The 14,831-nt window shown below is 46.1% G+C and overlaps 1 protein-coding gene across 4 annotated transcripts in view; it reads left to right on the top strand.

Annotated features, from left to right (window-relative positions):
* The first annotated feature begins 877 nt into the window (after positions 1-877).
* The window catches only part of LOC134343979 (heme transporter FLVCR2-like), a 250,933-nt gene continuing 236,979 nt past the window's right edge, over positions 878-14,831 (top strand). For 2 of the 4 annotated variants that reach the window (XM_063043005.1, XM_063042996.1), the window contains exon 1: positions 878-1,974. In XM_063043005.1, coding sequence (XP_062899075.1) covers positions 1,471-1,974 — 504 coding nt within the window. In that variant the 5' untranslated portion in view covers positions 878-1,470. The remainder of the gene's footprint in view (positions 1,975-14,831) is intronic. The other 2 variants (XM_063043023.1, XM_063043014.1) reach the window with 1 other exon arrangement.

Here is a 14,831-nt window from a genome sequence, read left to right as displayed (position 1 = left end):
TCATGCGAGGAAAACATGCGCTGTGTGTTTAATATTAAATTCGTTAGATAAACCCCTTTAGAAACGAAATTGAGTGTATTAGCCACTTACAAGTGACTTATAGTTGACTAATCACCTATATTCAGGTCATGATTATCAACCCCCCTCCCCGGTCGGCCGGTCCGCAATAATATTGTCAATATTAAACCCGTCCGTGGTGCTAAAATGGTTGGGGACGTCGATCTAAACTAGCTGGCTGGCTGCCAAGAAGCTACGCTATTGATGTCCTACATGATGAGGCCAAACTCCCTGTAAACTTGCTTAAACTTGTAATAGAATAAACATAATAATATAAGTACATATTTTAATGTCACATTTTCTACAGAGGTGCTACCTGCCTGAAATGAGTTTTTGCAGGGTGGGATGTCTGGAGCGTGATGGGATGAATGGGTATGTAGAAGCAACTGGAGAAGATGAGGATGGCACAGTATTTTGGAACGGGAGAGAATCGGAGTGGCTCAGAGAGGTGGGAAGGGGGAGAGTACTGTACAGGGAGGAATGGTTTTGAAATGGGTCGTTGAAGGGGAGGGTTTGTGGAGGAAAGGAATTCTGACCTTACGAGAGCGGCACTGCAGCGAAAAGCTTCAAATACCTCACACCTATCGTCGCCACACCTGCCCTTCCCAACATGGCGTGGCACTCCGGCTCTGACCCCCTCAACATGGCGTGGCACTCCGGCACTGACCCTCTCAACATGGCGTGACTCTACGGCACTGACCCGCTCAACATGGCGCACACGCGGGACGCGTCTGACACGAACCCTCTCAACGTGGAGGCGGAGACACGCGTGGGCGGGGCGCGAGGCGGTTATAACTGCGCGTGGGCGGGGCAGCCAAGCGGTTCGAGCCACGAGTCCGGAGGTGGTGATCTGATCTGATCTGATCCGATCCGATCCGAGACGATCCGAGACGGGACGGAACGGAACGGAACTCCAGTCAGGACCGAGCTTCGGGCAGCGGTTCAGTTAGGGCCAGGGTCCAGTCCGATCGCCAGGAGAGAGGGAAGTTGCGGGGTGTGTCGGGGCCGGGGTCTAGTCGGGTCCGATCGCCAGGAGAGGGAGGGGTGAGTGTCGGGGCCGGGGTCCGATCGTCAGGAGAGAGGGGAGGTACAGGGTGAGTGTCCAGTCGGGTCCGATAGTCAGGAGAGAGGGGAGGTACGGGGTGAGTGTCCAGTCGGGTCCGATAGTCAGGAGAGAGGGGAGGTACGGGGTGAGTGTCCAGTCGGGTCCGATAGTCAGGAGAGAGGGGAGGTACGGGGTGAGTGTCCAGTCGGGTCCGATAGTCAGGAGAGAGGGGAGGTACGGGGTGAGTGTCCGGGCCGGTGTCCAGTCGGGTCCGATCGTCAGGAAGTGCAGGGTGGGTGTCCGGAGAGGGAGGCTGTACCGGGTATTTGAGGGTCCGAGGCTCTCGTATCTGAGGTCCGGCCGCCGCTATGCTGGAGCCAAAGGCCGTGCGGGTGGACACCGAGGCACCGGTCGGGCTGAAGCCGGAGCTGACCACGCGGCTGTACCGGCGGCGCTGGGTGATCGTCGGACTTTTCAGCTGCTACTCGCTGTGTAATGCCTTCCAATGGATTCAGTACGGCATCATCAACAACATCTTCATGAAGTACTACAGCGTCACCTCCTTCACCATCGACTGGCTCGCCATGATCTACTTCGTGACTTACATCCCCATTATCTTCCCCGTCACTTGGCTGCTCGACAAGAAAGGGCTGCGGGTGATCGCGCTCTGTGGCTGCGGCCTCAACTGCTGCGGCGCCTGGATCAAGATCGCCAGCGTGCGGCCCGACCTCTTCGCCGTCACCTTCCTGGGTCAGGCCGTCTGCGGGGTCGCGCAGGTCTTCATCCTCGGCATGCCGTCCCGGATCGCCTCCGTCTGGTTCGGTTCGCACGAAGTCTCCACCGCCTGCTCCATCGCCGTCTTCGGCAACCAGGTGAGGGGTTGTACAGCTGTGAAGGGTGGGCGGATATGTACAGGTGTGCCTCTGGGGGGGGGGGGCAGTGTACGAGTGTGCGGGGATGGCCGGTGGTGTACAGGTGTGTGGCAGGTTGAACGCGGAGGTGGGTGGTAGTGGTGATCTACAGGTGCGTGTGGGGTTATTCAAGTGCGCCTGAGTGTACAGGAATGCAGGAACGGAGACAGTGGTGAGGTTTATAGTGTAGAGGTGGTAGTGTACAATTGTGTGGGGGTGTACAATTTGTATGTGGGTGTACAGGTGTGGGGATGGAGGTGTGTGTGGAGATGTGGGGGGATAGGTCTATGGGTGTGGGGAGTGTACAGATGCACGTGTGTGTGTGTGGGGAGGACATATGCAGGGGTCATGTGCAGGAGTTCAGAGGTGATGCACGGTGATCAGCATGCACTTTACAGGGGCTGGATGTGTACACATATCCTGAGATGTGTATTGGGTGCTCAATGGTGAGGTGCAGGATTGGTGGGTGCACACTGGCATCAGGCAGGTGTGTGGAAATAATGTTATAAGATTGTCTACACATAACTTGTGATGTGCCTAGTGATTGGTACTGGACCCATCGTTGCTGGTCACAAGTCTCAAAATGAGACTAAAATAGGTAGTATAGTGGATAATGAAGAAAGTTATGAAAATTACAGTGGCAGTCTTTATCAGCTGAGTAAGTACGCCAAGAAATGACAAATGGAGTTGAATTCAGATAATGTGAGATGTTGCATTTTAGAAAGTCAAATCCAGGTAGGACTTTCACAGTAAATGACAGGATCCTGCAGGTTGTTGCGGGACACACACCTCGCAGTAGAAGTACATGGAGCCTGAAAGTGGAGTCACAGGTAGGCAACGTAGTGAAGAAAGCTTTTTGCATAAGTCAGGTCATTTGAGTACAAAAGCTGGGAGGTTGTGGTGCAGTTTACAAGATGGCGATGAGGCTGCACTAGGAGTGTTTTGTTCAGTTTAAGTCATCCTGCTACAGGAAACATTGTTATTAAATTGGAAAGTGCACAAAGAAGGTTGAAGGTACATTTGTTAGTGAAGTATGTATACAGAATACAACCCTGAGATTCATAAGGAGATTTATAAGGATTTGAGCTCAGTTATAGGAAAGGTTAGACAGGCTGAGGCTTTATTCTTTAAACCATAGGAGACCAAGAGGTGACTGAATGGAAAGTTTTATAAAATCATGAGGGGCATGGGTAGGGAGGAATACACTCAGTCAATTTCCCAGTGGTAGGGCATCAAGATTTAAGCAAAGGGGGAAAGATTTAAAAGAAAGCTGAAGGACAACTTTTTTTTACTTGAAGGGTGGTAATTAACTATGTTGAATCAGCTGCTAGAGGAAGTAATCAGGTAGAATAACAACTTATAAAAGAAAGTTGAACAGGTACATGGATTATGAGACATAGGAACAGAATTAGGCCATTTGGCCCATTGAGTGTTCTCTGGCATTCCATCATGGCTGAATTATTACCCATCTTAATCTCACTGGGGGAAAAAAAATTAAGAATTTAATGGGCCAAATACTGGCAAATGTAGGATACAATGAACAAGGCTATCGTGGCTTGCAGCTTGATCAGCTGAAACAACGGGCTGAAAAATGGCAGATGGAATTTAATGCAGACAAGTGTGAATGTGAGGTGTTGCACTTTGGTAGACCTAACCAGGGTAGGTCTTACACGGCGTATGCAAGGGCACTGAGGAGTGTGGTAGAACAAATGGATCTGGGAATACACGCCCATATTTCATTGAAAGTGGCATCACAGGCAGATAGGGAACTTTGCCACAAAGCCACCAATTCCATTATCTAAATCACTGACAGGCAACCAGAAAAAGCCCCCTTTATTTCCACTGTCACGAACCCCATGACGGGTTAAAGAATCAGCAGAGATGGAAAACACTTTAGAGTCCGGTATTGCTATTAACTAATAATATTTATTCGTAACTACACAATACAGTAATATAAATGCAAATAAATCAAACAGGTTAGCAATGATTATATATAAGTAAGTGTGGAGTATATAGGAAAACCAAGCTTCTTCAAGTCTAGGGGTAAATAGATGGTCTTACAATAATGAGTAAAGTTCAGTTCAGTTCATGGTATAGAGTTGAGTAGTGATGGAGAGAGAGCAGACATCCCACCTCTCCCGGAACTTCCAGGAGTCTCCCGCGTATTAATAATGGCTCCCTGATGCCCGCAAATTATATACAGTATCCCGGAGAGAGACAGAGAGAGACAGACAGAGAGAGATTGAGTCTTCAGGTGAGCTGATGCCGTCGATCTTCCCGTTGTCCTCCGAAAACCTTTAGAAGTCACTGACCATGACCACAACAAAGGAGACCATTCTTCTGTGGTGGAATTATCAACCCAGGCAAGGGTTAGCCACCGGTCCCGCCCTGTTCACACTGCGAGAGCCACTGATCGATCCTCCAAAACCCACTTTTTCTGTGGGCACAACAAAGCTCATTCAGTGTCCAAAATCGTGTGTCAGGTCTATCATCTGACCCTCTGTTTATCTCACCGTACTGAGTACCAACTGTCTGTCAAATAACTCCTCCCTTCTCTAGCTGTGTAAGAATGTACAAGCAGGCAATGTCCTTGGGAAATGTAAATGTACTGTGAGCAGTCTTCACCTCTCTCTCTCTCTTAAAAACAAGATGTTGGTGTTAAATACCTCTCTCTCTTTTCAAAAGCACAGTTCATAGGGGTAATTCAGGACCCTGTCACACCACTCATGCTTCCTGCCTAACAGCCATTCCTCTATCCATGCCAGTATCTTTACTGTAATGTCGCGGGATTTTATCTTGTTAAGCAGCCTCATTTGTGGCATCTTATCAAATGCCTTCTGAAAATCCAAGTAAATGACATCTACTGCCTCTCCTTTGTCCACCTTGCTGTTACTTCCTCGAAGAACTCCAACAGATTTGTCAGGCAAGATTTCCCTTTACAGAAACCATGCTGACTTATTTTATCAAAGCAATACACAAAATCCTGGAGGAACTCAGCAGATGAGGCAGCATGTATAGAAAAAGTACACGTAACGTTTTGGGTGAAAACCCTTCGGCAGGACAGAAAGGAAAGTTTAAACTTCTGGCATCCTGGAAGAGACTTCGCAGTATAGTAATCCAATCACAAACAAGAGAAAATCTGCAGATGCTGGAAATCCAAACAACACACACACAATGCTGGAGGAAATCAGCAGGCCAGGAGCATCTATAGAAAAAAAGTACAATTGACATTTTGGGCTGAAACCCTTCGGCAAGACTCTATAGTCAACGTTTCCAGCGTTTTGTGTGTGTTGCTTGGATTTCCAGCATCTGCAGATTTTTCTCTTGTTTCTGACTTATTTTATCATTTGTCTCCAATTACCCTAAAACTTCATCCTTAATAATGGACTCCAACACTTGCCCAACCACTGAGGTTAGGCTAACTGGCTTATAATTCCCTTTCTTTTGCCTTCCTCCCTTCTTTAAAAAGTGGAGTGACATTTGCAATTTTCCGGCCCTCCGGAACCATACCAGAATCAAGTAATTCTTGAAAGATCATAACCAATGCATCTGCTATCTCTTCAGCAACCTTTTTAACTCTGGGCCATAGTCCATCTGGTCCAGGTGACTTATCCACCTTAAGACATTTGAGTTTGCCTAGCACTTTTTCCTTTGTAATAGCAATGGCATCACTCCTGCTCCCTGACACTCACGGACCTCTGGCACACTGATAGTGTCTTCTACAGTGAAGACTGATACAAAGTACCCATTAAGTTCATCTGCCATTTCTTTGTCCCCCATTACTACCTCACCAGAATCATTTTCCAGTGGTCCAATATCAAATCTCACCTCCCTTTTACTCTTTATATAACTGAGAAAACTTCTGGTATGTTGCTTTATATTGTTGGCTAGTTTGTCCTCATATTTCATCTTTTCCCATCTTATAGCTTTTTAGTTGCATTTTGTTGGAAAACTTCCCAATCGTCCAACTTCCTACCCCTAACCCTTTCCTTGACTTTTATGCAGTCCTTAACTTCCCTTGTCAACCACAGTTGCCTATCCCTGCCATTTGAGAACTTCTGTTATGGGACATGTCTATCCTGTGCCTTGTGAACTATTCCCAGAAACTTAAGCCACCTCTACTCTGCCACCATCCCCACCAGTATCCCCCTACAATCCACCTGGGCAAGTGCCTCTCTCATGCCTCTGTAATTCATTTTAATCCATTGTGATACTGATACATCTGACTTAAGCTTCTCCTTCTCAAGTTGCAGTATGAATTCAATCATATTATGATCACTGCTCCCTAAGGGTTCCTTTACCTTAAGTTCCCTACAAAAACCTGGATTATTATACAACACCCAAACTAAGATGGCCTTTCCCTGAATAGGCTAAAGCACAAGCTGCTCTAAAAAGCCACCTCTTAGGTTCTCTTAGCTGAGAAGATCATCTGGGTCTCTCTTCCCGCGATTACAGACACTTACACCACACGCTGCATCGGTAAAGCAAACAGCATTATGAAGGACCCCACACACCCCTCATACAAACTCTTCTCCCTCCTACCATCTGGCAAAAGGCACCAAAGTATTCGGGCTCTCACGACCAGACTATGTAACAGTTTCTTCCCCCAAGTCATCAGACTCCTCAATACCCAGAGCCTGGACTGACACCAACCTACTGCCCCCTACTGTGCCTATTGTCTTGTTTATTATTTATTGTAATATCTGCACTGTTTTGTGCACTTTATGCAGTCCTGGGTAGGTCTGTAGTCGAGTGTAGTTTTGTGTTGCTTTACGTAGTTCAGTGTAGTTTTTGTACTGTTCATGTAGCACCATGGTCCTGAAAAACGTTGTCTGGTTTTTACTGTGTGCTGTACCAGCAGTTATGGTGGAAATGACAATAAACAGTGACTTGACTTGACGTGACTTGATTCAACAAATTCTCTCTCTTGCAATCCGGCTCCAACCTGAATTTCCCAATCCCCTTGCATATTGAAGTGCCCCATTACAATTGTGTCATTAGCCTTATTATTTGAATTTTCCAGCTCCTTTTGCAATCTCAGCCACATATCTTGGCTCCTCTTTGGAGGCCTATATATGAGTCCCATAATGTTTTTTTAACCCTTGAAATTTCTTAACTCCACCCACAAAGTTTTGACATTTTTTGACCCTCTGGCAACTCTTTCTGAAGATGTAATTCCATCTCTTACCAACAGGGCCACTATGCCTTTCTGCTTGTGCTTACAATACAAAGTATAACCTTTGATATTAAGCTCCCAACTGTGACCACCTTTCAGCCACGACTCAGTGATGCCCACAATGTCATACCGACCAATCTCTAATCACACCATGAGTTCATCCACCTTATTCCAAACACTACACCCATTTCAATACAGCACCTTCAACCCTGCATTCTTCGCTCGTTTGAATTTTGGCTCTGTGGTGCAATTTAACTCTTTGCTGTCTCTGCATTTGAACACAAGCATTGGCTTGTCCTTCCTTACATTCATGTTACTCCCATCAACTACTTGTAAACCTGCTGGCTCATCCTCAGCTCTATCGAACTTGTTCCCATTCCCCTGCCATATTAGTTTAAACCACTCCCAACAGCTCTAGCAAATCTGCCCACAAGGATATTGGTCCCCCTCAGATTCAAGTGCAACCCATTTCTTTTGTACAGGTCACACCTGCGCCAGAAGAGGTCCAGATGATCCAGAAATCTGAATCCCTTCCCTCTGCTCCAGTTCTTCTGCTACGCATTTATCTGCCACCTCATTCTATTCCTATCCTCACTGTCATGTGGTACAAGCCGCAATCCCCAGATTACTACCCCTGAGATCTTACCTCTTAACCTCCTTCCTAATTCCCTGCATTCTGTTTTTGGACCTCCTCCCTTTTTCTACCTATGTTGTTGGTATCAATGGTACCTTCAATGCCCAGACAATTCTAGTTCTCATGTAGACGCCAACTAAATGTTGTCAGTGTCTCTGCTTGCAGCAGGCCCCAGCACTGTATCCCAGGTATTCGCCAATATCTGGTCAGGAAAAAAAGGTCCCCCTTCGATTCCCTCCAAATCTCTCATCTCTGCCCGAAGTGCTCTCTGTTTTTACCCCACGTCTGATAAGGTAGATTGCAGAAATTGTTACCCCTTACCTGTACCGCTCATAATTTTATACACCTTGCTAATAGAACATAGAACGTAGAATAGTACAGCACAGTACAGGCCTTTTGGCCCACAATGTTGTGCCAACCCTCAAACCCTGCCTCCCATATAAGCCCCCACCTTAAATTCCTCCATATAGAAACATAGAAACATAGAAAATAGGTGCAGGAGTAGGCCATTCGGCCCTTCGAGCCTGCACCGCCATTTATTATGATCATGGCTGATCATCCAACTCAGAACCCTGCCCCAGCCTTCCCTCCATACCCCCTGACCCCCGTAGCCACAAGGGCCATATCTAACTCCCTCTTAAATATAGCCAATGAACTGGCCTCAACTGTTTCCTGTGGCAGAAAATTCCACAGATTCACCACTCTCTGTGTGAAGAAGTTTTTCCTAATCTCGGTCCTAAAAGGCTTCCCCTCTATCTTCAAACTGTGGCCCCTCGTTCTGGACTTCCCCAACATCGGGAACAATCTTCCTGCATCTAGCCTGTCCAATCCCTTTAGGATTTTATGTGTTTCAATCAGATCCCCCCTCAATCTTCTAAATTCCAACGAGTACAAGCCCAGTTCATCCAGTCTTTCTTCATGTGAAAGTCCTGCCATCCCAGGAATCAATCTGGTGAACCTTCTTTGTACTCCCTCTATGGCAAGGATGTCTTTCCTCAGATTAGGGGACCAAAACTGCATACAATACTCCAGGTGTGGTCTCACCAAGGCCTTGTACAACTGCAGTAGTACCTCCCTGCTCCTGTACTCGAATCCTCTCGCTATAAATGCCAGCATACCATTCGCCTTTTTCACCGCCTGTTGTACCTGCATGCCCACTTTCAATGACTGGTGTATACCCAGGTCTCGTTGCACCTCCCCTTTTCCTAATCGGCCACCATTCAGATAATAATCTGTTTTCCTATTTTTGCCACCAAAGTGGATAACTTCACATTTATTCACATTAAATTGCATCTGCCATGAATTTGCCCACTCACCCACCCTATCCAAGTCACCCTGCATCCTCTTAGCATCCTCCTCACAGCTAATACTGCCACCCAGCTTCGTGTCATCCGCAAACTTGGAGATGCTGCATTTAATTCCCTCATCCAAGTCATTAATATATATTGTAAACAACTGGGGTCCCAGCACTGAGCCTTGTGGTACCCCACTAGTCACCGCCTGCCATTCTGAAAAGGTCCCGTTTATTCCCACTCTTTGCTTCCTGTCTGCTAACCAATTCTCCACCCACACCAATACCTTACCCCCAATACCGTGTGCTTTAAGTTTGCACACTAATCTCCTGTGTGGGACCTTGTCAAAAGCCTTTTGAAAATCCAAATATACCATATCCACTGGTTCTCCCCTATCCACTCTACTAGTTACATCCTCAAAAAATTCTATGAGATTCGTCAGACATGATTTTCCTTTCACAAATCCATGCTGACTTTGTCCGATCATTTCACCGCTTTCCAAATGTGCTGTTATCACATCCTTGATAACTGACTCCAGATGTTTCCCCACCACCGACGTTAGGCTAACCGGTCTATAATTCCCCGGTTTCTCTCTCCTTCCTTTTTTAAAAAGTGGAGTTACATTAGCCACCCTCCAATCCTCAGGAACTAGTCCAGAATCTAACGAGTTTTGAAAAATTATCACTAATGCATCCACTATTTCTTGGGCTACTTCCTTAAGCACTCTAGGATGCAGACCATCTGGCCCTGGGGATTTATCTGCCTTCAATCCCTTCAATTTACCTAACACCACTTCCCTACTAACATGTATTTCGCTCAGTTCCTCCATCTCACTGGACCCTCTGTCCCCTACTATTTCTGGAAGATTATTTATGTCCTTCTTAGTGAAGACAGAACCAAAGTAATTATTCAATTGGTCTGCCATGTCCTTGCTCCCCATAATCAATTCACCTGTTTCTGTCTGCAGGGGACCTACATTTGTCTTTACCAGTCTTTTCCTTTTTACATATCTATAAAAGCTTTTACAGTCCGTTTTTATGTTCCCTGCCAGTTTTCTCTCATAATCTTTTTTCCCCTTCCTAATTAAGCCCTTTGACCTCCTCTGCTGAACTCTGAATTTCTCCCAGTCCTCAGGTGAGCCACTTTCTCTGGCTAATTTGTATGCTTCTTATTTGGAATTGATACTATCCCTAATTTCTCTTGTCAGCCACGGTGCACTACCTTCCTTAATTTATTCTTTTGCCAAACTGGGATGAACAATTGTTGTAGTTCATCCATGCAACCTTTAAATGCTTGCCATTGCATATCCACCGTCAATCCTTTAAGTGTCATTTGCCAGTCTATCTTAGCTAATTCACGTCACATACCTTCAAAGTTACCCTTCTTTAAGTTCAGAACCTTTGTTTCTGAATTAACTATGTCACTCTCCATCTTAATGAAGAATTCCACCATATTATGGTCACTCTTACCCAAGGGGCCTCTCACGACAAGATCTCTAATTAACCCTTCCTCATTGCTCAAAACCCAGTTCAGAATAGCCTGCTCTCTAGTTGGTTCCTTGACATGTTGGTTCAAAAAACCATCCCGCATACATTCCAAGAAATCCTCTTCCTCAGCACCTTTACCAATTTGGTATACCTGTCTAGTAGTCTCTTAAACTTCACTAGTGTATCTGCCTCCACCACTGACTCAGGCAGTGCATTCCACGCACCAACCACTCTCTGAGTAAAAAACCTTTCTCTAATATCCCCCTTGAACTTCCCAACCCTTATCTTAAAGCCATGTCCTCTTGTATTGAGCAGTGGTGCCCTGGGGAAGGGGCACTGGCTATCCACTCTATCTATTCCTCTTATTATCTTGTACACCTCTATCATGTCTCCTCTCATCCTCCTCTCCAAAGAGTAAAGCCCTAGCTCCCTTAATCTCTGATCATAATGCATACTCTCTAAACCAGGCAGCATCCTGGTAAATCTCCTCTGTACCCTTTCCAGTACTTCCACATCCTTCCTATAGTGAGGCGACCAGAACTGGACACAGTACTCCAAGTGTGGCCTAACCAGAGTTTCATAGAGCTGCATCATTACATCGCGACTCTTAAACTCTATCCTTCGACTTATGAACGCTAACACCCCATAAGCTTTCTTAACTACCCTATCTACCGGTGAGGCAACTTTCAGGGATCTGTGGACATGTACCCCCAGATCCCTCTGCTCCTTCACACTACCAAGTATCCCGCCATTTACTTTGTACTCTGCCTTGGAGTTTGTCCTTCCAAAGTGTACCACCTCACACTTCTCCGGGTTGAACTCCATCTGCCACTTCTCAGCCCACTCCTGCATCCTATCAATGTCTCTCTGCAATCTTCGACAATCCTCTACACTATCTGCACCTCCACCAACCTTTGTGTTGTCTGCAAACTTGCCAACCCACCCTTCTACCCCCACATCCAGTTCGTTAATGAAAATCATGAAAAGTAGAGGTCCCAGAACAGATCCTTGTGGGACACCACTAGTCACAATCCTCCAATCTGAATGTACTCCCTCCACCACCACCCTCTGCTTTCTGCAGGCAAGCCAATTCTGAATCCACCTGGCCAAACTTCCCTGGATCCCATGCCTTCTGACTTTCTGAATAAGCCTACCGTATGGAATCTTGTCAAATACCTTATTAAAATCCATGTAGATCACATCCACTGCACTACCCTCATCTATATGGCTGGTCACCTCAAAGAACTCCATCAGACTTGTTAGACACGGTCTGCCCTTCACAAAGCCATGCTGACTGTCCCTGATCAGACCATGATTCTCAAAATGCCCATAGATCCTATCTCTAAGAATCTTTTCCAACAGCTTTCCCACCACAGATGTATGGCTTACTGGTCTATAATTACCCAGACTGTCCCTACTACCGTTTTTGAACAAGGGGACAACATTCGCCTCCCTCCAATCCTCCGGTACCACTCCCGTGGACAACGAGGACATAAAGATCCTAGCCAGAGGCTCAGCAATCTCTTCACTGGCCTCGTGGAGCAGCCTGGGGAATATTCCATCAGGCCCTGGGGACTTATCCGTCCTAATGTATTTTAACAACTCCAACACCTCCTCTCCCTTAATATCAACATGCTCCAGAACATCAACCTCACTCATATTGTCCTCACCATCATCAAGTTCCCTCTTAACCTCCCCGCTCCAGGGAAAACGTGCAGGACCATGCACTCCCCTGCTGTCCATGTACCTATCCAACTTTTTCCTAAATGTTGAAATCGACCCCACACCCACCACTTGCACTGGCAGCTCGTTCCACACTCTCACCACCCTCTGAGTGAAGAAATAGCCCCTCATGTTTCCCTTAAACATTTCAGCTTTCACTCTTCAAAGCTTCATTTATTATCAAAGTATACAACTCTGAAATTCTTTTCCGGGTAGCCATGAAACCAAGAAAGGCAGCACAATCGTCAATCCCCAAATCCCTCCTCCTGCACAATAAAAGACCTGAGAAAGATTGGGAAGAAAAACTCAGAATATTAAAAAAACAAGAAGACTGAAAACAATTCTATAGTCCAAGTCCATATCCAAAATGAAGAAAACCTGGATAACATTCTCCGGGTACAGTGGCAGGGTCTCCCCTCTCTGGTAGCTGAGCGATCAAAAGGCAGGCAGCCAACACTCACCTTCCACATTTGCCTCTGGTTGGTTTAATCGGTGAACAATGGAAGTTTTAATTGGTGAAATGGAGTCGAATATCGGGTCCTGCTCTGTCCCGCAGCCTGCTTGCCGTGTGATTTGTGAATGCTGCCTCTGCCTTCCGGAATCCTCTTTGAGACTGTAAAGTGCTGGAACATCCAAATGATCTCCAAATGGTAAATCATAGGCACTAACAGTTCCAGAATCACATCAAAGATGAAAAGCAAATGTAAAAGACATAAAAGGTGTGAAATGTATGGCTTCATAATCTATCCAGAGGATGTTGACTGAAGGAGCATTGTACTCGAGCACCATCTTGACCAGAGGTCTCAGCAGAAAAAGCCTGCTTGCATTTACCCCATCTATACCCCTAATAATTTTGTATACCTCCATCAAAACTGCCCTCAATCTTCTACATTCACTGGAATAAAGTCTGTCCCTATTCAGCCTTTCAATATACTCTCGTCCCCAAGTCTGGGAAACATCCTTGTCATTTTCTCTGGACACTTTCAGTCTTTTTTTTTACATATTTCCTGTAGGTTGGTGTCCAGATCTGCACAGAGTACTCCAAAATATGCGTCACCTACATCTTGTACAATTTCAACACAACTTTCCAACTCCTGTACTCAGTACTTTGATTTATGAAGGCCAATGTGCCAAAAGCTTTCTTTGTGAACCTATCTATTTGTGATGCTACTTTCGTAGAATTGTGGATCTGTATTCCCAGATGACTCTTCTACCACACTACCCATCTCTTTTGGCTCCAAAGGGCCAATTTTGTCTCTTGCTATCCTCTTGCTCTTCATAAGTTTGTGGAAGCTCTTGGAATTGTCCTACATCTTGTCTGCTGGAGCAACCTTGTGTCTTTTTTTAGCCCTCCTGATTTCCTGCTCAAATGTTCTCTTGCATTTCTTATGAAACCCCGCTGGTTTCCTTGGCTGCTTAAGTTGAGGTAATACACACTGCGGTCTCGCCAGACACTGGAGATTGAGACTGCTCTCCCACCCCAAACCCCGGTTTGTGTGGATGCTGTGTAACTTGCCACCCTGTTACAACTCCGTGCCAAGAAACAACATGCGATTAAAGGAATTATGTTTATGAATCTTAGAGGTTAATAAAGAAAAGAGAAAAAAACAAGAGGGCACATTATAATTAAGGAGTCAAATGTGCATGTTGGAGCTCAGTTCTTCCCAAAATTAATGTTCACCGATCCTCATTCGATCTTGGCATCTGGCTCCATCGAATCATGGTCCTCCAGCAAGTCTAATCTTATGATCAGTTCTCTCCAGCGTCTTCCCTCGTCAGTTCCCGCCAAACAAAGGACCCATTTCACATTCCAATGCACCTGTTATCTCTAACCATAATCCAAACACTGCTTCTACAGAAAGACCATTACGTTAGCAGTGAGATCTTTCCCAGGATGTTGCACTCCACCAAAAATTAGTCAAGCCCTCATGACGTTGAGATAATTTGTCACCCCTTCATACAAAGCACAAAGTCTAAACCAGGTGTAAATGGCAGTGACATAGGGGATAGGTGCCATACTCTGTTCCCCGGCTGCGACATGGGCCAGTCTGTCTGGGGGTTTCCTGACTCTTTTGAGACCTCTTTACCCCATCATCTACTCCTTCAGCTTCAGACACTCCCTGGGCTCTTTCCTGTCTACCTGGGAAAGCCCCTCCCTGTTCAATAATCGTGCCTCCCGACAACTGAGGTTGCCTCGTCACTTGGCTGAGTTCGCCTTCATGTCCAGTTACTTCAGAGTCCAATCTCCCCGACCCCGCTCATTTCCTAACCGCAAACCTGCCTGTCCACTGCTAGTTCCCCCATTTCACCTGACTCAGCATGAACAGGGTTGGGAATCTCTTCATCAATTATTGGGGAGTTTCTTGTCAATAGAAAAGACATCCTCCAACTTCAACATCTGCTCTGTCAACCTCCTCTTTCAACCTTCAGGTACTGGGGAGTCTCCGAAGTTGGATAACTCAGCAGTCAACTTTCCCTTTTTCAGACAGTTTCTCCCTGGCTTGTCT

The sequence above is a fragment of the Mobula hypostoma genome, chromosome 1 (assembly GCF_963921235.1).
Source record: "Mobula hypostoma chromosome 1, sMobHyp1.1, whole genome shotgun sequence".
In the NCBI taxonomy this organism is placed as follows: domain Eukaryota; kingdom Metazoa; phylum Chordata; class Chondrichthyes; order Myliobatiformes; family Myliobatidae; genus Mobula; species Mobula hypostoma.
Note: the sequence above shows the minus strand (reverse complement) of the source record. Positions and strands in the feature narration are given on the sequence as shown.